The sequence below is a fragment of the Rissa tridactyla genome, chromosome 3 (assembly GCF_028500815.1).
Source record: "Rissa tridactyla isolate bRisTri1 chromosome 3, bRisTri1.patW.cur.20221130, whole genome shotgun sequence".
Classification (NCBI taxonomy): Eukaryota; Metazoa; Chordata; class Aves; order Charadriiformes; family Laridae; genus Rissa; species Rissa tridactyla.
Genome location: NC_071468.1, coordinates 50,027,936 through 50,052,822, shown reverse-complemented (window position 1 = coordinate 50,052,822; position 24,887 = coordinate 50,027,936). Strand labels below are relative to the sequence as shown.

The window sequence follows — 24,887 nt, the reverse complement described above, 5'->3', positions numbered from 1 at the left end:
TTTGTCAGACTTGGCAGTCCCCTTCAAATCTGCCCCCGCCCCAAGTCATGCTGTATTTGGTGCTGTTGTGCATTCAAATTCATTGAATTTTCTGCTGCACTTCAGGCTCGGAACAAAGCAGCTTTGAGCCTCACAAGTAAGCTTTATGATACGTCAGCCCTTAATGAGTGAATCACTTTTTGTTGCAATTGGAGGTACTGATTATAGTCCCTGTGAAAGCATGGAGCAGGTTTAAGGAAGAAGATTTTTGAGACTCCGGGATGCTCCTTTATGAACTCTCATTCCCAAAAGAGACACCAGAGGAGAACTCAGCTACAGCTCAGCTATTACTGTTTTCCTTATCACTGGGGGTGGAGGGAGGGAGGGGTGGAGGGAGGGAAGGAAAGCCCAAAGTGGGTCTGATACCAATCCATCATAAATTAAATCTGGCAGGAAATTTGTTAAGGCTTGTTAAGGCAGATTTTCTTGAAGATGTTACTGAAAACTGATGAATACGGCAGAACGACATGCAAACTCAGTTAAAATTATATGAACATGCATGTGTTTCATAGCTAGCACTACAAATGACTCTCTACATTAGCTTAAATGAAATAGAATTACTGTCCATGCTTTTCTCTCTGTCCTTTAGGCATGGCTATTTTACATCTGTATTATATTGATATGTTATTTTTTCGATGGCTGTATGAATGCATTTAATAAATAAATATTTTCTCAAAGCATGTCCCCTGTCACTCCTGAAGTTGCAGGGGGGAAAAATGGAAAAAAGGGTTTGAACAAACCTGGAAGAAAAGGGAATACTATACAAGGTGTAGCACATCACTAATCTATAGAAAGGTTTCTCTCCCATGGTTTAACAGAGCATCAACACAGACGTCACTTGGTGTAAACCGACATCTACACGGAATGTGTAATTCCCAATTTGTGGCACTAAACTGTTTTACTCTGCTGGGTAAATTCAAGTTCATGTTTCTACATGCTCAAACACTCATTTGCAAAATGTTTACCATACCGTAGTAAATATTCAGTAAATGTTTTTTTGTTTTGTTTTGTTTTTGTTTTGGTTTTTTTTTTTTTCCTGAGAAGCTGGATAACAACAATGCCGGAAGCCTGTTAATACTTACCTTTTCCTTTCCACCAGTAATTTTTGTACACTTGGCCTCTCCCCCTCCGCCGCCCCCCCCACCCCCGACGATGAGCATCAGGTACGGCCACAGCCTGGAGCTGGGGGAGGCCGGGGACCCGCCGGGGGACGCTGACAAAGGATGCTGCCGCCGTGTTGTCTCCCTCCCTCCCGCCCTCCTCCGCCTCGTACATCCACGGCAGCTCGAAAGGTCGGATGTGTCTGAATTACCGCCCGGGGGAGGGGGGGAGGGGGGGAAATCACCCCGTCCGCGCACAGACCCGGCCTCTCCTCTCTCGTTCACCGGCGCAGACGCGGCCGGGGGCGCAGGGGAGCGGAGCAGCCTCTGCCCGCCCCCATCCTCCCATTGTCCGGGGCTCCCCCCCACCTCGGGCAGGGCCGCTCCCCGCCGCCATCTCCGAGCCCCCATCTGCCCCTTATCCTGCCGGCCGCCGCCGCAGCACCGGGTCTGATCCGGCCGGATGAATCCCCAGCGCTGCGCTGCTTTGGAGGAGCATCCTCCGGCTCCAGCAGCGCGGGGGTTTGTTTGGAGCCGAGCTGTCGGTGGCTGTTATCACCAGCCATCCGAAACAAGCAAATATTTGCACTGCACGCGCTCTCCCTGCTGTTATCGACCGCCATCCTTATCTTGGGGACACCTAGACAGCCAATACACGCGCTCCGGCACTCACAGCCGCATTAGGAACAGCCCAACGCGAAGCTATTAAGGCGCTCAGGCTACTGCAACACAAAAGTTGAGTCATTTATTCAAATAAATAAAAATGAACTTTTATGTACAAATATACAAAACCATTACGCACGTCTTACAAAGTAGTCAGAGAAGTGTTAAAAAAAACAAACACGCGGGGCGAGGGGGGACGCCCACAGCCGCCGCCTCTCGCTCCCAGCACCGGCGGGCGGAGGCCGGCGCCGCTCCTTTGTCCCTCGCCCCGGGGACCGGCTTCGGGCCGCGGCCCCCGCCACTCGCCGGGTCTCCCCCGGCGCGGACGGCACCACGGGGGGCACCGCAGCTACGGACGGCGGATGGCGGCGGGCCGCTCCCCCGGCGGGGCTCAGAGGGTGCCCAGGTGCGGGAGCGTCTCCAGCCGGTCGGGGCGGTCGCGGCCGGCCGCGCTCTCCACGCCGCGCAGCCACTCGGTGCATTTCCGCACCAGCCCCTCGTCCGCCGCCGCCGCCGCACCCCCGTCCTCCTCCTCCTCGTACTCCTCGTCGTCGTAGCGGTGCCGGTCGTTGAGCAGCGAGATTTTCAGCAGGGCGCGCAGGTCGCCGCCGCGCCGCGCCGGGGCCGCTCTACCGCCGGGGCCGGGGGCGGGCTGCCCCCGCTGCCGCTCCAGGCTGCGGCGCTGGAGCAGCCGGACGGCCTCCGGTGGCAGGCTCAGCGAGAAGCGCAGCGCCGTCTCCCCCGCCGCCCCGCCGAGGCTCTCGCAGGAGCGGCTGCCCGGCCCCGCCGCCCCCGGGCGGCCCCGCGACTGCGGCGGAGCGGGCTGGGGCCGCGACCCCCGCTCGGCCGGCGGCCTCCGCGGCGGCTGCCGCTGCAAGGAGGAGCAGGGCCAGGAGCTGGAGAGGGGACCCGCCCGCTCCGGGGGCGCCCCCCGCACCTTCCTCGCCGCCTTCTCTTCCGCGGGACGAGGTGCTGCCTTCTTGGGGGCCGCCGCCGGCTTCTTGGGCAGCGCCCGGGCGGCGACGGGGGAAGCGGCGGCGGGGGCCGGCAGGATGGGCGGCAGGGAGGCGGTGCGGCCGGGAGCTCCCTCCGGCTCTTCGCTGCGGGCCCAGGCGGCGGCGGGGCGCGGTGCGGGCAGGGCGGCGCATCTCCCCGCCGGCGGCGGGCAGGGCCCCGCGGCGCGCCGGGGCTGCAGCCCCATTGCGGGAGGCGGGCGAGGAGCCCCCGGCCAGCGGCGGCAGCGCGCGGTGTGGGCTCCGTTTGCGCCGACAGCCACCGCTTTTCCCCCCACACCGACAACCCGCCCCCTGCCCGCCCTTCGCCCGCCCCGGGAACAGCCTTCCCCGGCGCCGCGTGGGCGGGGACGGGGTCCCGCCGCCGCCGCCGCCTTTGCCCGCGCGTCGCCTGCCCGGGTCACATCAGAGCCGCGGGAGAGGCACGGCGGAGCTGACGGCGCCTTTGGAATTCCTCCCGAAATCCGCACGCGTGAAAGGGCAGGCTTTTAATGCCACGTTAAACTATCACCCTCACGCCATCTTCAAAACGTTGGGTGGTGCTTTGAGCTCCTTGACTACTTGAATCACCGCGAATAAGGGCAGGCGGACGAGCGGAGCGCTGCCAGCCCCACCAAGACCTGAGCACATTTGCACCCGTGTGAAATTCCAGAATACAAAAGCCACTTTGAGGACGTGAGCAGCCTGGCTCTGTAATGGAGAGCCTAGTCCAGAGATCCTTCTTCCCAGCCTCAGCTCCTACTGTGATCGAGGCAAAGCACATTATTCAACACTTACAGGGCTGTTTTCTTTTGAGGAGGAAGGCAGTCACTTCCTAACTTTTAAAGTACCCTATAACAATAAGTGGTCAATGGCAGTAGTAAGCAAGCATATATTTCCTACGAATCCAAGATTACTACTAGTCCAAAATTTTGTCTATAAAGTCATGGCATATAACTTCTATAGATTTTACTTCAAAGTACTATTTTAATTAGGGTATCAGGATTTTATCAAAAGATGTTTAAGAGGTATGCGATCCACAGGGACAGAGATCTCATCTATAGCTTCACACCATCATAAAAGAGTATCATACAAGGAGGAGGCATCAGCTGTGGATGTTGGAATATTCATCCGTGGCAAACAGACTGGATGTGAAGGAGCAAAAGATACTGACGAAAGAACTCAGTGTGTGTGTGCTTTGTATTCAAGTGAAGCAAGTGAATCCTTAAGTGTTCAGGAGAGAAAAATAAATAAAAAAGCACATGGTATCACACACCTAAGTGTGTATAAAAGCATACCAGTACATGCAACTTTTTCACTTCAGTTCTTGAACCCATTCTGTGCTGGTGATCCAATACTAAGTGTTAACTGATGGGTGTTAACTTTGTTATTTACCATAGTGTAACTGCATTATTTACCATCGTGTATAAATAAATAAATGTTCAGAATGACTAATACCATTCTAATTAAAGATTACCAGTGAAGGAGATTGTCTACCAGAACTGGTGGTTGATAAGTAAAACTAATTCTGGAGCAAACAACTGCCTGGTCCTGAAGTACCCACTAGTGGGATGGGATCTCCCCAGTGCCAGTTATGGTCAGTGCTCCAACAGGAAACAGCAACAGTGGAAGGGGAAGCGACAGTCATTTCCAGGATAACATCCATCACTACCTACGCACATACCAGTGTATCTTCAGTGCACTCTGAAAACGAAAAGGAGCTGCAAATTTGCTCAAGGGTCCGCCAGCACCCAAGGGCTGTGACGGGCAGAGCCGGAGAGGCTGTCACCACACCACCCAGCACTGACCAGCCCAGGAGCCTGCTGCAGGGTCGTGACTACCTGGTCCCTTATCACCAGCAGGAAGGATGCCTCACTACCAGTTTGTTGTTACTAATCAGTTAAAAGGTGAGGCTTGGTTGGCAGTTCAGCTGAAAAATCATGCAACCATCCTAGATATCACCCCCCCAAAAGATGTTGCTATTTTGTGCAACATACATTGAGATTTAACGGGAATGTACTGTAATGCGTCTCTTTAGCCTGAACTCTGAATACTAAAAGACAGGGGTTTTCCCGCTTCCTTACACTGCAGCTCACATCTTTTCAAATTAATCCCTTCTTCTATTTGTGAATTAGCAGAAAAACAATAAATCCAAACCAACCAGGGTCTAGAATGCAGGTAATCAAGCACATCCATCCTGTGCTAAAAAGAACCTCCTGTAACACAGTATCAGCCAAACATTAAGGATTTGACTTTGCTCCTGAATAACTGAATAGCTCTTGGTTGCAAAAAACTAGAAAAGAGAACTTACTGAAGCTAGGCAGAGTATTAGAGTATTTCACTTCAATCAGTTTGTCAGAGTGAACAGTTTGTCTAAATACTAACACAAAGAAGTTTTAAAGTCTCTTCTGCAAATGTAATAACCAAATTTGGATGTAGTCATACACATATCCCACTTTTTAATATGTTTTCATATTTATTCAAGCGTAATGCTGAATTCAGCCCTCTATAGCCAATTCCTAAATAAAAAAATAGTTTAGGCACCTTTAAAACTAATTTATTTCAGAAATCTCATTTATACATTAGCCATGAGTTCTTTTAGTAAAAAGTATTTAAGTATGAAAGTAAAAAAAAAAAAAGCTGTTTAAAATATAGCTTTTTAATAAAATCCAACAAGCTTTAATCAGACCTTTCACATATTCTCATTAAGCTTTTTCCATAAGGCACATGTATAGACATTTGAAAGGAGCAGTTAATTATAACTTACCAAATCTTTACAACATTTATTATAAAACTCTGTCTTTGGAAAAGCATACAATGAATAATATACAGACATAAATGTCACTTTGAAAATTTTAGACAGAACTGTAAATGAAATTGTTCTGCATACTACCCAGATCTTAGTGGCTTGCCTCCACTGGGGAATAAACTGTTACTGTATGCAAAGTAGTTTTCAGACTACTCTGCACAAAATATTTTAAGCTTTTTTTGACAAAAAAGTACGTTTAAAGTTCCAGGGTAAACACAAACAGTTCACCCATTTTATTTTTTTAAACTATTTCTAGTAAAAATTATTTTATCCCCCAATGCAAAAGGCAAGGAAAATACTAAATTGTTACTGGGTATTTCATGAGTGGAAAAGTATAGTTTTCCAAGCAAAATTTAGAGAGGAAGAAAAGTTGGCTTTTAAAGTGTACAGTGGTTCCTGTTATTAATTTACCCTAGACAGGATGAGAAGCATTTAATCACAGCATCCCTTTAAAAAGAAAAAAAAAAGTCCATTAAGATATTTGTTATTTTCTTTAGATACACAACCATTACATATTTAAAAATATTACATAAACTAAAGGAAAAAAAAAATCAATAGATTATCAAATGCAGGATCTTAACGGTCACGTGGAGCACGCCTATAGCACCAGCTAAAGCAAAGGCTCTGGCCCATTCTGAAGCTCAAGTCTGCACATATTGTCTAAGTCTGCCACACTGTTTACGCTGAAGCACATGATAAAATGCAGACACCGTGTTTAAAATTGTTCCACAGCACACCTGGTGGCTTAGCAGAGGTATCAAAGTCTTATTTCACACAGGCTGGCCAGCACGGGCATGGCTGAGGAGCATGCCAAATCCAGACAATCAGCAAGGCGCAGGTGCTTTGAGTCTGAGCCACAGTGGAGTTAGACCCTCATGTTGCAGGGGAAAAAAAAACCCTACAGCCTGAAGGGTTTAAAGTGCATGTACTAACAGTGCAGGATGATGAGCTGGCTCAGCCTTAAGGTTTGAGAGATCTAAAGGGGTCTACTTAACTGACAATAAACAAACTGTTTCCTGACTATTCTACTTAGATCACTCACTTCAGTCATCTTCATTTTTCATTTTCTCAAAAATGTAATAACTTATTAAGGAGCGGAATTCGTATTCTGCTGCTAGTCAATTTGAAAAATGAAGAAAAATACTATCGTGACTCCTTAAAGTCATTGTATGTATGGCTTTTTGTTGTTGTGGTTTTGGTGGTTTTTATTGTTGGTGTTTAGATGTTGGTTTGGGTTTTTTTTGCCATGCCCGTAGAAAAGCCACCATTAAATCAAAAACAAACAAACCAACGAACCAACCCCAAAACCTTGAACAAGTAAATTGTTAAGAGGAAACCCCTGGAGTTAAACCAAGTAATGATAATTTTGTTGAAATCAAGATAAATGCATACTTTAAACAAATAACATAATACTGTTCTCTGGCACTTAACACGGTTTAGATCACTATTTCTGTAAGAAAGGCAGCCTATGCAAGAAATTTATGATAGCATTCCTCATAGGCAAATAACTCAATAATCCCTAAAGAAATCACTGTACTACTAAAAGCAGCCTGTGTAAAATTCAGTTCTTTGGTTTGTAAAATCTAATAGACAAATAAAACCAAAGAAATTAAGTGATGCATACAACCTAATGGTTTTTTCAACAGAATTTAAAGTACTGTTGGGAGGGAAGAAAAGACCAATGACTAGTAGCTCAACTTGCTTTCTGTGCAGAGCAGAATATTTAATAAAAAAAAAAAAAAAGGAATGAATGACCCTACTGAAACTGTCACATCACCACAGAAACTATAAGAATTCAGAATAGTATGTTTGACTGGGTTAGCTTGAGGTGTCAGAAATAGTAAGATGACAATTTGAAGCCTAAATTCAGTTAAAGTATTTAATCCATTGTAATTATCAGCTACTATCTCAAAAAAAAAAAATACACAGCTTAATCCTCCCTAGATCTATTCCAAAGCTTTAAAAAAAAAAAAAAAAGTAAAAATCCGTAGTACAGATTTTTTTCTGGCAAAGTTCCAGAAACATGACAGGAAGATACCAGATGAAAGGGACAGACAATACTTGGTATTCTTTTTTTCCCCACTTTAACTACAGAAAACCTCATTAAGTAATATACAGACATGGAAGCACTTTATTTTTTTAAAACACACTGCTGAAAGAACAAACTGTATTTTATGTGAAACATTATAGATAAAAATAGATTCTTCAGTTTGTTTACTTGCATGTGGTTTCACTCTGTGTTTGGCTAGCTTTCGTTCCCTTTTTGTACATTAAAGAGTGAAAGAGAGAAGCTTGCCAACATGAAAATCAGCACGAAGTATTGCCTCTGCCTCTCCGAAAAATGATGGAGGAATTCAGAAGTAGACTTGTTTGTTTGCTTTTAACTAAGACCTCAGACCTATAAGTTATCTTTAATGCAAGTACTGGGAAAGTTCCTATTGCATCAATGCATTTTTAAATCATTGCAGATTTTAAACAAAAACTCAATTTATTTTCAGTGATGAGAACTAGAATGAGATTTAACAAAGAGAATCACTATGCACTTTACTTGTATTTAAAGCTTATATTAAGCATTATTTTGAGTTCAGCTATGTCATTTTCTAAAAACTAAAAGGAAAGGGAGGATGCTATGTTTTTTCATATACTGAATTTAAGGACTTTTCTTCCCTCCCTAGCACAAAGATCACTGACTTTTTTTAGAAGGAAGTAATTATGCAGACTCACCTTGCAAAAGGAATATATGACAGACTATACCTGAAAAAAAAAAAAAAGAGAAAAGAAGTATATTTGACAGAGTATTCATGTCTCCTAGAACACACTTACTTCACTTCATTCCAGCATTAATAAAAGCAACCTGTTCTAACAAAACTTTAAAGAACATTACCTACTCAATTTAATGCTTACCTACGAAAAGATGACATGCTTGGACAAGAACTAAATGTGCTGCCAAGGATTCTCTGGTTTACCTCTTCCTTGGGATTTTTTTTAATATAGTTTGTAACTTCTATTGCCCATAAACTTTAAAAAGCTGATTTACTATCATCAGATTCAAAAGGAAGGGAGATTTCTGGGAAAAACGTATTCTTCAAGATGACAGAGACAACTTTTACCAGTTTAAAACACAATATGCATTACTATGCAAATATACATCTTCTAATCATATTATTTATGTAACCCTAAATACAGATATATGCTGTAGTATAAGTAATATGCCACAATTGTGAAACTCAAACAGCTGATAATTCTATTATCCACTGAAACTTCCTGCTTGCAAGGCTCCAGGCTATGTTTTGGTGCTGTGCCCAGCCTGATCAAGCTCTAGGACACTTAACAAAAGTCAAGCTGGCTGCTGTAAACATGTGGAACACAGTTTGAGTTAACAGTCTTCCCTCTGTCTAGTATCAACCGTTTACTTGGGCCCAGCATGATGCCCAACAGTCCCTATCCTGAACAAATGGCTATTTGTCCTCAGATCCAAGTTCAGTATAGACACTGTGCATTGAGGGCAAGTTCAAACAAGAACTGTGGTCACCTTGAATCGCTTAAGAGTTAGTACCAACTAATTCTCCTGGGACAAGGAGACCAAGTGTGTTCAGTTGTATCTCCATGGAGAAAGCAGTAACTTCCAAAACGTCTGCCAGGCTTGCAATCATTCACCTAACTGTGCTCACACATTCCCAAGCCTAGCCCTGGAGCGCATCTGGATGGTCATCAATAGTACCTGCTACACTAAGCTTACGCTCTCACATCCACCTACTCTTTCTGCGGTGCTGCTGAATAGCCTTGGGGGCAGGACACACCCTATGAAAATGTCATTTATTTTCCTCCACTTCAAAAATGAAAGTTTAGTTAGAACTCAAAAAAGGAGGAGATAATCAAAAGCAGGGCATATGAATATACAGTTTCCACAACAGAGAAAAGGCATGAGATCTTTTTTGCATATATATTTCTTTCATAATTCCTCATATAAGTTCACACATTGCAGAATATACTTAAAATTACCATTTTTGCAAGACGATTGCATATACATTTTGACAAAGTCACACAGCCTAGCTTAGAAAAACAGATTGAGGCTAGCGTTTGGGCACACTTACATTATGTGAAGCGTATATATAGAGGCTTATAATCACGCGGGTGCAGGGGTAGGGAGAAGAAATGAAAATTAACTTTAAGAATCTTACCAGGTCATTGCCAAGAACTGCAATATGCAGAATAACACTGCCAAACCTTTTTTGTTCCACTAAGTAAAAATAAATATCGCAAGTTAGTTCATTTTGTACCAGTCTATACCATAAACAATTGCACCAGCCTTTTCAGCCAAAAGTTTAGTTAACTGACAATGCCTAAATTGCCTTGTTTTAACTTAATTTTCTACTCTCTTCCACTCTAAGAACTTTCCACTCATTCCATTAGCATCATGCTATGAAAACCTTCTCTAGCTTTGAAAATACTTAACAGCATCAATGCTAACACTTTCATTCATGATACTATACTTCTGCAAATATGGAAGTTCACTTCAGCTACATATTCACTTCTACGGAACATAGCTACAGCCAGTTTTTCAATCAAGATGCCTGAAGGTACTTGTTCTGTCTCACTTCCTTTGTCTTAATCAGTTTAATATTCTGTACCCGTGGTTTCTAAAGACCACTACATATTCTCTGACATAAGTACACATCACTAAGATGAAAGTGTATTTTTAACTTGCTGTTCTTAGTCCAGAGGTCTGCAGACTGAACATGATGTTCTAGATTTTGTATTCTCATCTACATTACATGCAGGTAGAAGGGTGCATTTGCTTTATAGCCAGCAGGCTCTTCACCCCACATAAGTTCAACTGCAGTTGAAAACACAAATTCCACACACACAACCACCTCATCTTTCCTCTGCAACTGAACTGTATGTTAAAGCTGTAATACAATTAATAAACTAACCATGCTAGATTAGTCTTTGGAGGAATAAAGTATTTTCACTTACCCAGAATACAGCACACAGAGTCAATACTAGGAAAAGCTGTGGGGAGACAAAAGGAGAGACAAAATAAGAAAGTAATGAATACTCAAATACACAAAGCAAATACAGTAACTGTTTTCACGTTTTCAGTGTGTAATCAGCATTTTCAGAACTGACTCATGAAACAAGCAGAGCCAAAGGCTGTCACACAGCGACTATATATGCTGAACTCTATGTAAAGGGGTGTTTTCCAAAGCACAAGTATGATGTGCTCCATGGCCAGAAGGGCTGGGACAAGTCTTAGAAGAACGAGGAGGCAGGACCTGAATTCAGGACGCAAGAGGAGTATAACCAGGTCTGTGTAGCCTTATGTGTTAGGTCTATTAAGAGGTGGGCTTAGACGATAAAGCTTGCTTGAAAGCAACCAAGTGGTCTGGGAACTGCTATTCTATTATTTCAGTACATAGTATCATTTTGGATCTAGTATTCATAACACCAACATCTGACCACAAAGGTACGTGCATCACCATGAATAACCTCTTACTAAAAACAGCCATTCACAATTAGCATATTCTGCAAACACAGGCTCTGCTTCTACTGCCAGTGTGTTTTTTCCATCTTCTGACAGTAAAGAGCCTACTAGGGAGCAGCTGCCTCATACACAGTGAAAAAGTTCACACGAAGCTTTATTCAAGCTACGCCTTTGATGGAACATTACAATGATATGGTTTACTATGCCAAATTAATCACACCATTTGTGCAAGCTTAAGCATCACTTTGAACTTTTCCACTAAACCTCACCTGGCTCCCTCCATTTGTCAATATCCATAGTAGAAAACAGAACAAAACTCTAAATTAATTTGCACTGAAAAAATTTTGTTGGCGTTTCATTGAAAGAAATTAAAATAACAGACTCTCTTGAATTTTCCAAACGTACTTGTGGCTCCTGAGCTGCCTGTAATTCTAGCTTTGTGTCAGCATGGGGAAGAAAACAGTAAAATACATCAAAAGTTTTCTAAACTTTAGAAGTTTTCCAGTTCTTCTCAGTATTACCGAAACTTTCCATTCTAACACTCTTAGCTCTCATCCAACGATGCGATGTTATTAGATGTAACCTTTCATTCTGTCTTTTCCTAACCTTGTTGGTAGCTTCTCTCCACGGGTATTTAGGTAGGTCTGTGATGTTTTTTCTACTCTGTTATCCTCCCATTTCCCTGATGCGTCTTGTTTCTACACTCTTCAAAGTCACCATATCTGAGCACAGTGGATGATAGGATCATCAGAGCAAATAATAATTTTCGTGCTGACTGTTTTAGTGTCTGGTTTAGACCCTCAGCTTGACCAGAAAAAGCCCACAGCTGTAAAGTGTTGGAGAATTCATGTTCAGCAAACACAGACTCTAGAAAACTGGGAGATATTCTTGGATGGTTTTACATCCCTAGGACTTGTAACTTGGTATGATTTGGAAGAGATGGCAAAAAGTCACCTCTTTAAGAAAGCTTGGAGTCCAAGCAATGATTGTCAGTTCTCCAAAAGTTGTGGGCAAACGTGAGCTTCTCAAATGAGATAACTTTTTTTTTTCATGTGTGTGATAGAAAGAATATACAACCCGTATGACAGCCATCCAGAAAGAATTCATTAAGAGTTTCTTATCCACATCAGCTGTAATCAACTAGAAAAGAAAGCTGTATGATAGGGAGAATAGGACAGCCAACCACATTTCAAAAATAAAAGCTAAAACAAATCAGGAAGAACAAGAGAGAAAATAAACACAAAACAAAGCAGCAGCAAGGGCAGAAACTTGTTTTTAACTACCTAATATAGAGTTCTGGCATAGGAATTCTGAGATTGGGGACAGGGCTGTTTTTTCCATCCTCCTGGAAGAAGAAATGATGGTCATGGAAGTAAAGGAGCCAAGGACCTCACAATGGAGAGGTGTGAAGCTGAACATAGAGCTTCCCTGACTTTGGGGAGAGAAATTAATTTTCTCCATTGCTTTGAAAATGCTGAACCACTAAGCTATACAAACAGAGCTACAGCCAACAAACAACTGTCAAGCTAGACTTGGTGACCACTGACTTTTCACGGTAGCTGAAGTCTAGCCTTCTTCTTGAAGAAATTGGTTTAGAAAACAAATTAGAAAAAAAATCAACCTAATATTAGCATTTAGTAAGAAATAATTAGTAAAGAACATTTTACTCCAAATGATTAATTAAAAAAAATCATAAGCAACAAAAACACAGGCTCACAGAAAGAAGTTAGACAGTATTTATGATACACAGAGTTAATCAGCTTGACTATTATTACTCAGTACAAAGAAGAGGTGGGACTGAGAAAGAACATCCCTTAAGTAAAGCCTCAGATTTAGCTTTGAAGCTAAAGAAAAGCTTTTTAGCAAAAGGAAGTAAAGATAATATATTTACCAACATCACAACTGTAGCTACTAATCTTTTTGGCTCAAACATTGCTTTCAATTGCTTCAGTGGCCCCATCAGGAAACATGTACTAATAGGAGGGGAAAAAACAAAACAAATGGTAAATCACTTTCAAATAAATCTTTGCAAGAGACAATAAGTAATAAACCAGTTTTCCAACAGATGACTACAAAGGCTTTAAAAAAGGCATTTCAGTCTTTAGCAACAGACACCTGCTAGAATGATAAATGCAACATTCCACAACTTTAGTCCTAGGAACAGATTATGTACTGAGTTGCCCTTGGTCATTAAATCCTTTTCAAAACACTACCACTTATAGCAGAGTTGAAGTCTAGTGAATTTCATGTTGAGGCTGTTCTAAGAACTGGCTTGCCAAAACTATGCAAGGAATACAAACCAAACTTCTGTAGAAAAATTCTCTTTAACAATAAACTTCTCACCCAGGCAATGTGCAAGTAGCTACAATCAAGATTACAGGGAAGCTCTAACTCTTTGCCCAAACTCAGCAAGGGAAAAAAAGGAAAAAAGTTCAGTAGTTTGTATTAAATCCTCCCGCTTTCTTCTACTCTGTAGTTAACTTGAAAGGAGAATGAAAACTATCAGCAACGCTATGCTGTACCTGTTAATACAAAGAAATGTGATGTGAACCAAGAATCCACAACCATAGGAGGAATTATCTGGCTTCAAATATTCTGAGATGAGTCTCTCTCTTCTCTGTCACTGAAGCCATTCTGCTTTGTAGAAAACATTTAGTGAGACAGTGAGAACGCCTACAACCTTGTGGTGGTCTGAATGTTCTACTACAGAACAGGAAACCTAGTTTAACTCCTTTTCTAGTTAATATTTATTTATATGAAACAAAACAATCAGTAGCAGGGAAGAGTTTGGTAGAGCTTCCTCCCGAAACTAGTCATAAGACTGGTGAAGCACACATCTTCTAAGATAGAAGTAGTGTGGGAATCCACATCCTAAGCAGTAAACTGAACCCATGATCCCCCAAATGTTCTCCTACCAGCAACTTTGTATATATATTCCCTTCTCTTCACTTTTTTTTTTTCTTCTTTAAGAAAAGTTGCGTAGGCAGACCTCAAAAGTCCCTATTTTATGGAAAAAAAGAGTGTTCTCGATTCAATAGAAGAAGTGTTTTAAATTCACTGAAATCCAAACGAACTTTGTCTTAGTAGTTTTTAATCTTGGCTGCTGGACCACAAAAGTAAATTGAGACAAAAAAGAGACCTGAAGAACTAGAATAAAAAATTAGTTAGCTAGTAGAAGGATAGGGATGATGAAAATATGGTGGTAAAAATGAGGGAGGTTCAGGCCACATAAAATAGGCAGAAAAAAAATACAGAAAGCAAAATGCATTGATGCTAGCCTGATTAGCATTGAAGGACAGGCATCACAAGAACTTCTCCAGAGATCTGAGAGAATCCATAGGGAGTAGAAAGGCTGGAAAAAATCTAGAGATCCTCCACTTAACACAGAGTATTTCCTATATACAACACATTCTGTAGAAGGTACACTCACCATCCCAGAGAATAATCAAATAAATATCATTGTTTTCATGTTTGTAGCTAGAAAATTATAGTAAAAACAAGCTAGACAGGACTACTTATTAAGAGTGGTAACTGTATTTGTTTTAAATATGGACTTGCAAACAAACCTGAAAAAGTTTAAATCTCCTTGTCAATTTAGGAGTTTATTGTCATTTCCTACTGTTCTTAGAACACAGTTGCCTATTGTTTATATCTAATAGGACTACTGAAGGGGAAGGGGGACTCTTTTCACTTCTAATTTTAGTTGTAATTCAGACTAAAGTTTTTCAGCATTCTCTGAAAAGAAATACCAGTCTAAAAGCTTTCCTCTTAGTTCACCGACAATAAAGACTTGATTAGTACCAAGTTTATAAAATGCTAATTTAATTTGAAGCAATGAAAACACACCCAAAATACCAGGTTAAAAAACCAAACCAAACAAAAAAAAACCCCAAACAAAAATACAACAACAAACAATAAATAATAAGGTAAGGGAGAGAAAGGGAAATACTCAGTTTTGCCTACCTCCAGTATTAACTTTTTGTCTTGTTTTAGTACAAGACGGAATAGTTATACAAATGAGAGACTCAATTCCAGTGTAAACATCTTTGTGCCCTAAAAATTTGTTGAGGAAAAGCAGTACACCATCATATTTCTCAAATATTAATGTCACACTGCCTGAGTTTTAACAAATTAGCAATGCTTTGACTCAAGAGTTAAGTGACTTGATTAAAATCATGGGTCCATGAAAGTCAAGACCAGACTCCACGGGTTCTGAGTCCCACGACCATGCTTCAACTCTGCTAAGGAGAGTAAGAGAAGGACAAACAGAAACTGAAAATACTTTATTGAGATTAAGTTGTTTCTTACACGTCTTTCAGACAGTGAAAGAAGACTTTTAGATCCTAGGAGGTCCCTTCTACAAATCTTTTAAGACTAACTGCTACAGGGAACACTGCAAATAACCAACCACAGAGTTTAAAATGCACTGTGAATGATTTTTAGATTCTGCCTGGCCTTACAGTCAAAATGAGGATTTCCTGAGCCTCTCCTTTTTCAAAGAGTTTTCCTAGAAACAGGATGACCTCTCTGTTAAAAGCAAAAAGCTCCTTCCAGTAACAAAGCATCCACACAGCATGCAGACTAGTTTGCCCCTGAAACTGAGGTACGTCTGTATCTGGCAGAAGGACTTAGCTTAGAGAACAAAACATTCAGCAAGCAGTTTTTTATTCATACTTCAGATAGCAGTTGTGACGTGTCTACAAAACAATCACATAAAACATTACAATGGGGCAATAACAAGGGAATAACTAATATTCACTATTTATTAATCTTAAAACTGTAAGATAAATAAGACTTTATGTTATTAGCATTTCAATGTGAAAACAATGTTGTTTATACACAACATAAACAGCATTTTAGTGTAAAAGCAAATGGAAATGTAGATGAAAAGGAGGATACTTTTCCAATAACAATAATTAAGAAATCATACCTGGCTAACGCAGCAATATTTCCCAGGGTGTAAAACACTGCAAAAAGTTTGATCCCCTTTGGGAGCCATAGCAATGCTGTCCCCTATAAAAGATAGGTTATTTGTATGGCTTTAATTAGTTAATTCAATTTATTTAGATTTTCTAGTCTACGAATATATTTTCAGACTACACAGACTGTCATTCTAACCTGTAGCAGAGTATACTGTTCTCAAGATCAGTAGTAGTCAATATTCAGCATACTTCTATTGCCACCTACTGGCAAAATTATGTATCGATTTACTGTATTTCACAATATTTTTACAATTAGGCAATGCCTATCTATATTGTTTATACCATTCATTTGCACTGCTTATATTCTGTTTATGACACTTTCAGTTTTGTTAGAATGCCCCACTATACATCGTATACCTCTGCACACAAAGGAAAAAATGTCATAAAGCCACACTAATATCCACCATCTCCTTTCTCCTCCAATCAACCATCTGGACTCACAGTCCAGATATGCCCTGAGGCTGAATAGAAATATTTCAGAACCCTTACTTTCAGACATCTCTTATTACCACTAAGCACAAAAAAATCCCAAGCTTTCCACTGATCACAGTTCTTTATGTTGATCAGGGAGAAATAGAGCCTAAACTAGAAGCAAAACGTGTTTTTTTAGTTTGTTTGGGTTTTTTAACTTTTTGGGGGTTTTTTGTTTGTTTGTTGTTTTTTTTCTTAAGCTGTGATGTGGACACTGTGTCCTGCAAAGAAAAAAAAGCAACTATATTCTACCCAATTGCAATGTCAGTGGGAATCTATGGTGCCTGTTTGCACAGACCACAGTTCAAGCAACCGTGGAAAGCTGCAAGAGAAGAGTGGAATTGTATTCTACAATGAAGGCATAGGGACGCTTTGCAAAGACCTGCAATTTTGACCAGCCAAGAACATAATAAATATACCAAGAGGTCCATAATCTGAAGCAGAAGAAGGTGGAGTTGCCATCTCTCAGCTTCATGTGGCAAAACTTTGCTAGGGAGCTACCTCCAAACCATCCAAGATACAAGGTCCACTAACACACCAGCAGAGTTTCAACTCTTATCTATCAAGCTCAAGATAACTCAAGGAAACCAAGATCCTAAAGCCTTTTATCGGTTGTTTCATAATTTCACACTATGTGATACAGAATAAGCACAAAGATTAAACACAAAAAAAAGCAGGAAAAAAAAGTTAGTTAACCTGTCCAGAAACAGGTACTAAAGCACAAACGTGGTGTGCACTAAGATTTGTGATTATACTGGTTAAATATTACTTCCAAAAAAAATGGAGGGGGGAGGGAGTCAACCAAATAATGCTTAAGCAACCCTAAAAAATGGATATTCCAACCCAATCTAGAGCTTCCTCCCTAGAACTTGTCCCTTCTCTAACACAAGCATCTGAGCAGAGTTTGCGTCACTGTACGTGGCATAGATATCAATATGAAGAATACCACTCTCCTGTTCCTTTCTTGAACTGATTACCACTTAAATAAGACCTCTCGTAGGTAAGACCAACAATCGTTCTGGTTTACCTCTGAGTCTCAGGGAGCCTGACAAACCACAAGTTTTGATAAAGAATCGAAGCTTCCACCTGCAGGAGAATCCAACCAGTGCCTATCTCTGAGTGAGTGCCTCAATCAACAGGTTGCTCCTTCACAGTTGCTTCTTCCTGTCATTACGTAAGTCTCCTTGGTTTAAAAACTTTTCATGGGAAATGAAAGGGAAACAGCAGTCATCGAAATAATGGCAAAACCAGAAACTAATGCACGCGGGTCAAGTTTGTCCATCCTACCACCAGAATACATTACAAGTCAAGGCAATCTGCCTGACAGTCTCCACAAAAACTCCAAATGTCATCCACACGCATTAGTCAAAGGCTGCTGACTGGCTGACATCAAACGTCATGCTCTGTGAAGAGCCAACATCCTACTTCATAAGAAAAAAAAAAAAAGAGGGAAAAAAAAAAGAGGAAAACACACAAACCCAAGAGTCTGGATGCTTTTTGTTATTTCCCCTGCTTCTGAGCCTTTCCATGCAGATGAACTGTGAGTTACCTGTGTCAGTTTTTGATAGACACAATCAATTAATAGTTCTCAACTTTTAACTGCAGGTTTGAGCCTCCTGCCAACACCTCAAGTTCAAGAATGAACAAATGATTTGCTGACCCTAAGATCAATAGGAGCGCAGCAGGTTTTTCAAGTGTCAACATGCTACCACAGTCATCACCTATTGATTTGTGAGCGTGACAGGTTACACTTGTCATTTCTTCAGGCTTTAAAAACCTTTCAAGTCTCCCTCTCCTGTTTCCCTTTTATTGTAGAGAATAAAAAAAAAAAATGGGTACACACTGAACAACAGCAAAAGCTCTTTCCTAGTACATCACTCACAAATCTAGTTTAAAAATATACCATATTTTGTCACCGTTCAAACCTTTTAGTAAGAATTTTTATTACTCTACAATAAAAATACTCTGCTGCGAATGGTGGAAAGATGGTTAAAATAATAATTTGCAGAGCAACAGCCCCTATATTATACATTTAATGTCCAGTTAAATTTATGAATACAAAATTTAGGATATATGATAAAGCAAACACAGAATCACTTTACTTACAAGAATAGAACATACAATGCCAGCAACAAAACATATGGCAAACCATCTGACTCGAGTACCAAAGCTAAGTGTTGAGGCATCAAGGACCTTAATAGAAAGAGAGAGAGAAAAATAAAAAGGGTATTACAAACCCAGTTTTGAACAATCCAAAGGACACTTTTTCTTCATTACTGAAATCCTTAATTTCAAACAAAACAAATTTTTTAGCCAGAAACTATTATTTTACCTTGCTTAACAGTTGCCTGCATATTAATTATTTCAGTTTAATTACATTAGCAATTTTGAAACACATTTCCAAAACAAATAAACAAAAGAGACAAAACCTGTGAAGGTACATCCTTGCACTAAAGCAATACTGATCCACTTTCAAACAGACTTTCTTTTCACCATACAATTACAATTGAAAATTCTCACAATTGTACCAAAGCAGAAGAATGAATGGACCTTTAGCAATTTGCAGATGAACATGTCTATTTGTGCAGCACTGTGTGGTCCTATAGACATTACTGCTTTTTCCTGTTACTAGACAGAACCCTTTGTACGTATTAATACAAGTATCTACCACAATCATTATGACTCCACTTCAGTTCCTGTTCCTTACAGGGTGAAGGTGTAGGCAGATTAACACGGCCTGCTGTCTCATCAGACAGCTAACTTGCTGAAAGGGGTAATGTTACTTCCTGCCTCTCCAGTATGACTCCAGAACCTGCAAGACCCTTTAATGAGCTGAGCCAGCTGACACAACTCACAAAGTGGGAAAAGAACTAGTGTTCCTTCTATTCTGATGACTTAGTTCTATCCTAGACTAATGAGCTAAACCAGCTCAGCAAGATGTCAGAAAAGCAGTGGGGCTGATCTAAGGAAAGAGGCAGGGCCACATAGCTGGCAGAACAGCCCCTTTCAGCAGAAGTGACTGGTTAGATAGGCTCAGTTCATCTTCTCCACCAACGCTGTAAGAGCAATGTATTTCAGCTTACTCCAGGTCACTAAAATTAAGTATACTTTCTATTCAAAACTTGTCTATTAAGTGAAACGTTGCTTCAGCTTACGCAAGGTGACTATAAAAAGCTAACTCTCCTATTTGTTCAGATGACATAAGCAAACCTGCCCTCTTGTTATCTAGTTTACAGATATTTTCAAACAAGTATTATTAACCAAATATATGTTAGGGCTTCCCCAGCCAATGAGTTTGATATTTCTTCTACTCTTTTGAGAAATTTCTCTTTCAGGTAGTGGTAAGTGAATTAATGAAATTTGGTTACTGATTGGAACAATTTCACATCCGTACAAATGAAGAATCCATACTTAGTTTAATAAAAAAAGGGCCACATACAGGTACACATTTATGTGCTGTGATGAATCAGCATCTGAATTCATCAAGGAATAGCTCGGACTACTTTCTACTTACAAAAAAATTACTAACCTTCTTTAATCAAATTAAATACTTGGGATATTTACTTCAGAAGGGTGATCAGAATAATAAAAATAATCTTTTACAACTTGCATACTGTCTGAGCAGACACAGAGCTGGGATACAATATTGTCCTGAATTTTCTTTCCCCTTCTCGGTGTTCAGCAGTTAAGACAGAACTTCACAAAGGTCAGAAGACAGAGCTTACCTTGTCAGGTCCAAGTCTTTATCCTTATGTACGCATTAAAGAAATAGACAAAAACAGTAACTGAAAAGATGATTTAGTATTTGAAATCATATCTGATAGTCATATTCCTGAACGCCTATACATGTAAGAAGTGCAGGAAGAGCTGGTAGGACATAACTGAAGATACTAATTTGAATCATGCTTTTAGTTATACCTATTCATGCAACTAATCACATGTACACCCAATATAAAAAAATAGAAAAGAAAAGAGTAAAAATCCTTTCTATCCCTGCTCAGAAATTAAGTGTGGATGGGCCAATACTATCAGTTCACCCAACTCATGCATTTCAGATTGCCTAGAAAACAAGAAAAGGATGAAGGTAAATGGCTTCTTCAGGTGTATCAGGCATATTGCTGCCACTTACTGCTATTCTACTTCTAGTCTTAATATCTGACCGTGTTCCTGAAACAACTACCAGGAAATCTCATTTTTCATAGCAATTTGAAAATAGCTTTATCTTCATTTAAATCCCTAACAGTTATTAGGTGGAAAACACACCAACACCATAAATAAGTGAACCACACAAAGGCTTGGAACAAAACATGCCACAAGATTTAAAACACGATTTTCAAACTAATTTAATACATTTTATGGATTTAATTCTTAAAAACTTAGATTGACAATTGATGCATATGAACTGCAGGAAGATAAGCTGTGGCATGAGGGCTGCTGGAGCACCACAACATAGCATTCTCTGTAATAATAAAACTAAATAGATTAATTGTCATTATATTGATTAAAAGTCATTAAAAATGAAGGCTGATCCTCCAGCCATCTCCAACCATCAAGGCTGATACCATCACCATTTATGTTATCAAGGTGAACCTAGGTAACGCAATGTCTGAAATCCTGAAACTGGAGATCTGGTAATGAATTTTCTTAGTCCCTGATACCTAATAGTTTTTAGGTTTCATGGAAGCAATGGAACTGGTTATCTTTCTAAGATGTCTGTTTTGCGCCTGTAGCGAAGCACCTTGCTGCAGAAGTTGAGTAACAGGTACATAGTTTGGGTACTTAAACCACAGACTGCAGCTTGTGCTAGAATGCCAGGCTACAATCTGTAAAGGTTGAGGACCTGACACAGCGCCTCCCTATTCTGCTGTATGTGATGCAGGCGCAATAATTTCTATAAGAGGGGCTCTGAGACACCCTGAAGCAACAACTCAGAGACTACGAACCAGAACTCTCAGAAAAAGTTAGACAGTCTAGGCTGCCTAGGCAACAACTGCAAACAATGTAAGGGCGATTTGGACTTTTTTTATTGTCTGACATAAGCCATACAGCTAATCCTAGATTTCAGACAAAAAGAGTTTGCATTACACTCTAGGATACTTGCATTAGCAGGAGCTTTCACTTAGAAGACTGAAAAAATTCACATGCAAATTTATATGGGGAACTGTGCAGTGGTGGCAGCAAGAGAGTTCCTGTAAAACATATCCTTCTTGCTATACTGCTTATCAGCTTGTTTCTAAGCAATAAAAAGAAAAAAGAAATAGAAATTCTTAGTTTTCTATACCAAAGCTTTAATGTTGAACTCCCGGGCAAGAAGCAAAGATTTTTCTTCACAGGATATTCCAAGAAAATAATACGTCAGAGAAATGACCAAGACATCCAGAAATCAAGAGAAAACCCTAAGTGGAAACTGGAATCCGGAAGGCAGACTTCCTGAAACGTAAGGAATGGTCTTGCAATAGTCTAGTACACAAGTTGCAAGTGACAGATAACAGTGTCTTTACTGAATTGCTTGCTATGGACACCCAATAAATCATATGAATGATAATCTGCAAGGCTGCCTTTGTTCAAAAACATTTATGGTGGTTTTGAACATCTTCCTCTGCTCCCCCCATATGTTAATTATCTTATAAAAGTTTTCCATGTAGGCAAGCAAAAAAAATAGAAGCACTTTCTTTTACGGGTTTTAAGAAAGATTCTAGAAGTTAACAATTACATTTTTTCGTGATAGTAAATTTAAGAATATGCAAGTGATGGAGAAAACTCAATTTCAAAGAAATGTTGAGTACACTTGCAGAATTGAGTTCTTAAGTAATATTTTAAAGAATAGTTTTAGAGCTATATTTTCATCTTTCCCTAACAGGCTTCCTTGTATGTATCTCTATCAACACTTTAGAGTAAAATATAAGAAATCTAAATAGCTGGTCTATTCCTCCCTGCTAAAATCTTATTGAATGTTTTAAGCAGTTGTCAATTGACAACTATCATGAAACTACTGCCAGAAAACAAGCCACCGTGTCAAAAGGACTGATTTTACATTAGTTTTGGTGTTGATAAAGTTAGCAGCATAATGCTGCCCTGACAGCACCATTACACTGGTATGTTTTCAATTTATTATTGATTTTTTGTAATAAATTCCTTTTTAAAAAAAATATTTAGAATAATTGATCATATTGCAGCAAGAGGTGACAGCTGGTCATCTGAAGAGCTTAGAAAGTAAGGAAAGACTCCATTGAATCATTACACAATTGTATCACTATATACTTTTCTTCTATTTTACTTAACAGGAATTATTGCTGACTTTATCGTAATGGTTCTGCAAAAATCAAGAAGGAGCAGTATACAGAGACATCTATGAACATAAACCATATGATGGCTATTACACAACTATCAGCTATTCCAAAGAGAGGGCCATTGTTTTTAACCAAACACATGACTTAGTTCCAGGAAGGTCATCTAAAACAGTGGAAAATTTTTACACAGAAAATGCATAACCTTATTTTTTTTCTTTTTTTTTTTTTTCCACAATTTTACCTCTTAAAAAGTGTCCTTCTCCGCGTAGGTGCACATATTTTTTTGCTTTATTACACATACTTTAAAAATAGTCAACACCATTCAGCTGTAAAGCTACAGCTCTAGTGAATATCACATATGAACTTCCTCACTAAAAAAAGGCTTGATTTCCGATGTTCCGGAAACACATTGCTACTTTGAGAGAAACCTATAACAGAGGCATTGGCTAACCTGAACACTTCAGTTTTTCTTCCGTGGGTATTTATTTACTTTAAAGAAGACCTTTCTGGTTCATCTTCTCAGCATGAAGCTCCTTTGCACTATGCCAAAGGCATATTTCTATGCTTTCTTCTACCCTGTACTGTACGGGCCTTAAATATAGGCAGATTTTTCCTATCTGAAGTCTTCTCCAGCTATAACAACATCACTACATGCAATAATGAAATCATATATAGCTTAGTTACCAACATTTAACAAATTACACAGTTCTTTCCTCCTCAGGATACAAACCTCAAATATAAAATTATTAAATACTTAGGCAGTTATCTCTATTGATTGCTGTCTTAGAACAAGTACCACAGCATCAAGTAAAGGAGAATTCTATGTCACTGTCATGTGTCTCATGTGAAATGTGTCTGGTGATGGCAGATTAATTAATTCTCTTGGAATTGAACTAAGATCAACAGGAACGTAAGTATTTCTCTGATAATCTTGTGATAAGATCAGAAGATGAAGCATCCCTCCCAAAAGCTGGTAGCCAGCCCAGGTGTGAAAGGGCTCAGATGCCACACCGCTTCCAGAATCAGTCAGGTGTGGATACAATTTAGCTGCTTTACTGTGGCAAAAAGGCCAAGTTCATAAACCTTGAAGACTAGCATCAACTCAGAGCAAAGACAAGTGAAGCATGTGAGCAGCAAGTTACTGGAACTAATATTATGCCATAAATGCCAACTATACTGAGGCCGTGCTGGTTCATCAAGGTTTATTAGCTGTAGCTCGCATCCAGGCTGCTCTATGTTCCAGCTTCCTCCACCGTGCTCCAGCATCCTGTAGCACACAGTATCAAGGTATTCCATGATCCGGGCACTTCGACCTGCAGTCACACCAGCCAGCTGATAGTACAAATGGCTCTCTGTAAGTATGCTCAGCTTTGCTCCAACCTGGAAGTGACGCCTCAGAAATGTATGGTGTTCAAGCCCAGTTAAAAAAATCAAACTGACGATGAGGATGGTGGTGGGGAGGAAACAGAAAAATTAAATTGTACTTGAGGAGCATGGGGCAAGAAAAGGAACCTCAGCCCAATATACAGAAAACTACCTCTGTCTAGAGAAAGTCTTTCACAGCTTTTGCAAATTCAGGGGTATAAGGAAATGAAGAAGCAATTTAAAAAGAAAACCTCAAGCAGCGGACACCGGAACGGGCCTGAGGCAGGGAGGCTCCAGCGACCCCCCCGTCACGGCGCCGCTCAGACCCCTACGCGCCCCGCGGGGGAGAGGGCGCCGGCCCGCGAGCCGTAACTCGGCGGCCGTTAACGGGGGCCACCAGGCCACCGGTGCAGGGAGAGGGAAGAACGGGTCCCCGCCGGGCGGTACCTGCGTCGTCAGTCCCTGCTCCTCGTCGTCCTGCCCGGTCAGCACCCGCCGCAGCTTCTCCATGCCGTCGCTCGGGCAGGGCAGGACCGAACCGAGCCGAGCCGAGCCGAGCCGGGCCGGGCCGGGCCGGGCCGCGCCGCGCCGGAGGGGACGGGACGGGACGGGACGGGACGGAACCACTCTCCCTGCCGGGCCGCTGGCCCAACCGGAAGTGACGCGCACCCACAGGCTTCACCCCCTGGCC

At 40.9% G+C, this 24,887-nt stretch overlaps 2 protein-coding genes across 5 annotated transcripts; both read right to left on the bottom strand.

The window, feature by feature from the left end:
• Window positions 1–1,536: 1,536 nt before the first annotated feature.
• On the bottom strand, window positions 1,537–3,025 carry PRR18 (proline rich 18). The gene has a single exon (XM_054196944.1). It carries the CDS (start codon window positions 3,001–3,003, stop codon window positions 2,194–2,196), a length of 810 nt encoding a protein of 269 aa, XP_054052919.1. The 5' UTR covers window positions 3,004–3,025; the 3' UTR covers window positions 1,537–2,193.
• A 2,304-nt stretch (window positions 3,026–5,329) lies between these two features.
• Window positions 5,330–24,885, bottom strand: SFT2D1 (SFT2 domain containing 1). 4 transcript variants are annotated; one of them, XM_054196939.1, is made up of 9 exons: window positions 24,750–24,882; window positions 24,644–24,709; window positions 18,648–18,734; window positions 16,019–16,101; window positions 12,980–13,061; window positions 10,581–10,616; window positions 9,785–9,843; window positions 8,328–8,357; window positions 5,330–6,050 (listed from the first exon to the last, which is right to left on the bottom strand). In XM_054196939.1, the coding sequence occupies exons 2-9, from the start codon at window positions 24,704–24,706 to the stop codon at window positions 6,011–6,013; spliced, it is 480 nt and encodes a 159-aa protein (XP_054052914.1). In that variant the 5' UTR covers window positions 24,707–24,709; window positions 24,750–24,882; the 3' UTR covers window positions 5,330–6,010. The 4 variants fall into 4 exon arrangements, with proteins under 4 accessions (XP_054052914.1, XP_054052916.1, XP_054052915.1 ...); XM_054196941.1 differs by lacking the exon at window positions 18,648–18,734 and having other exon boundaries at window positions 24,750–24,885; XM_054196940.1 differs by having other exon boundaries at window positions 24,644–24,816.
• Between the last annotated feature and the right edge of the window lie 2 nt (window positions 24,886–24,887).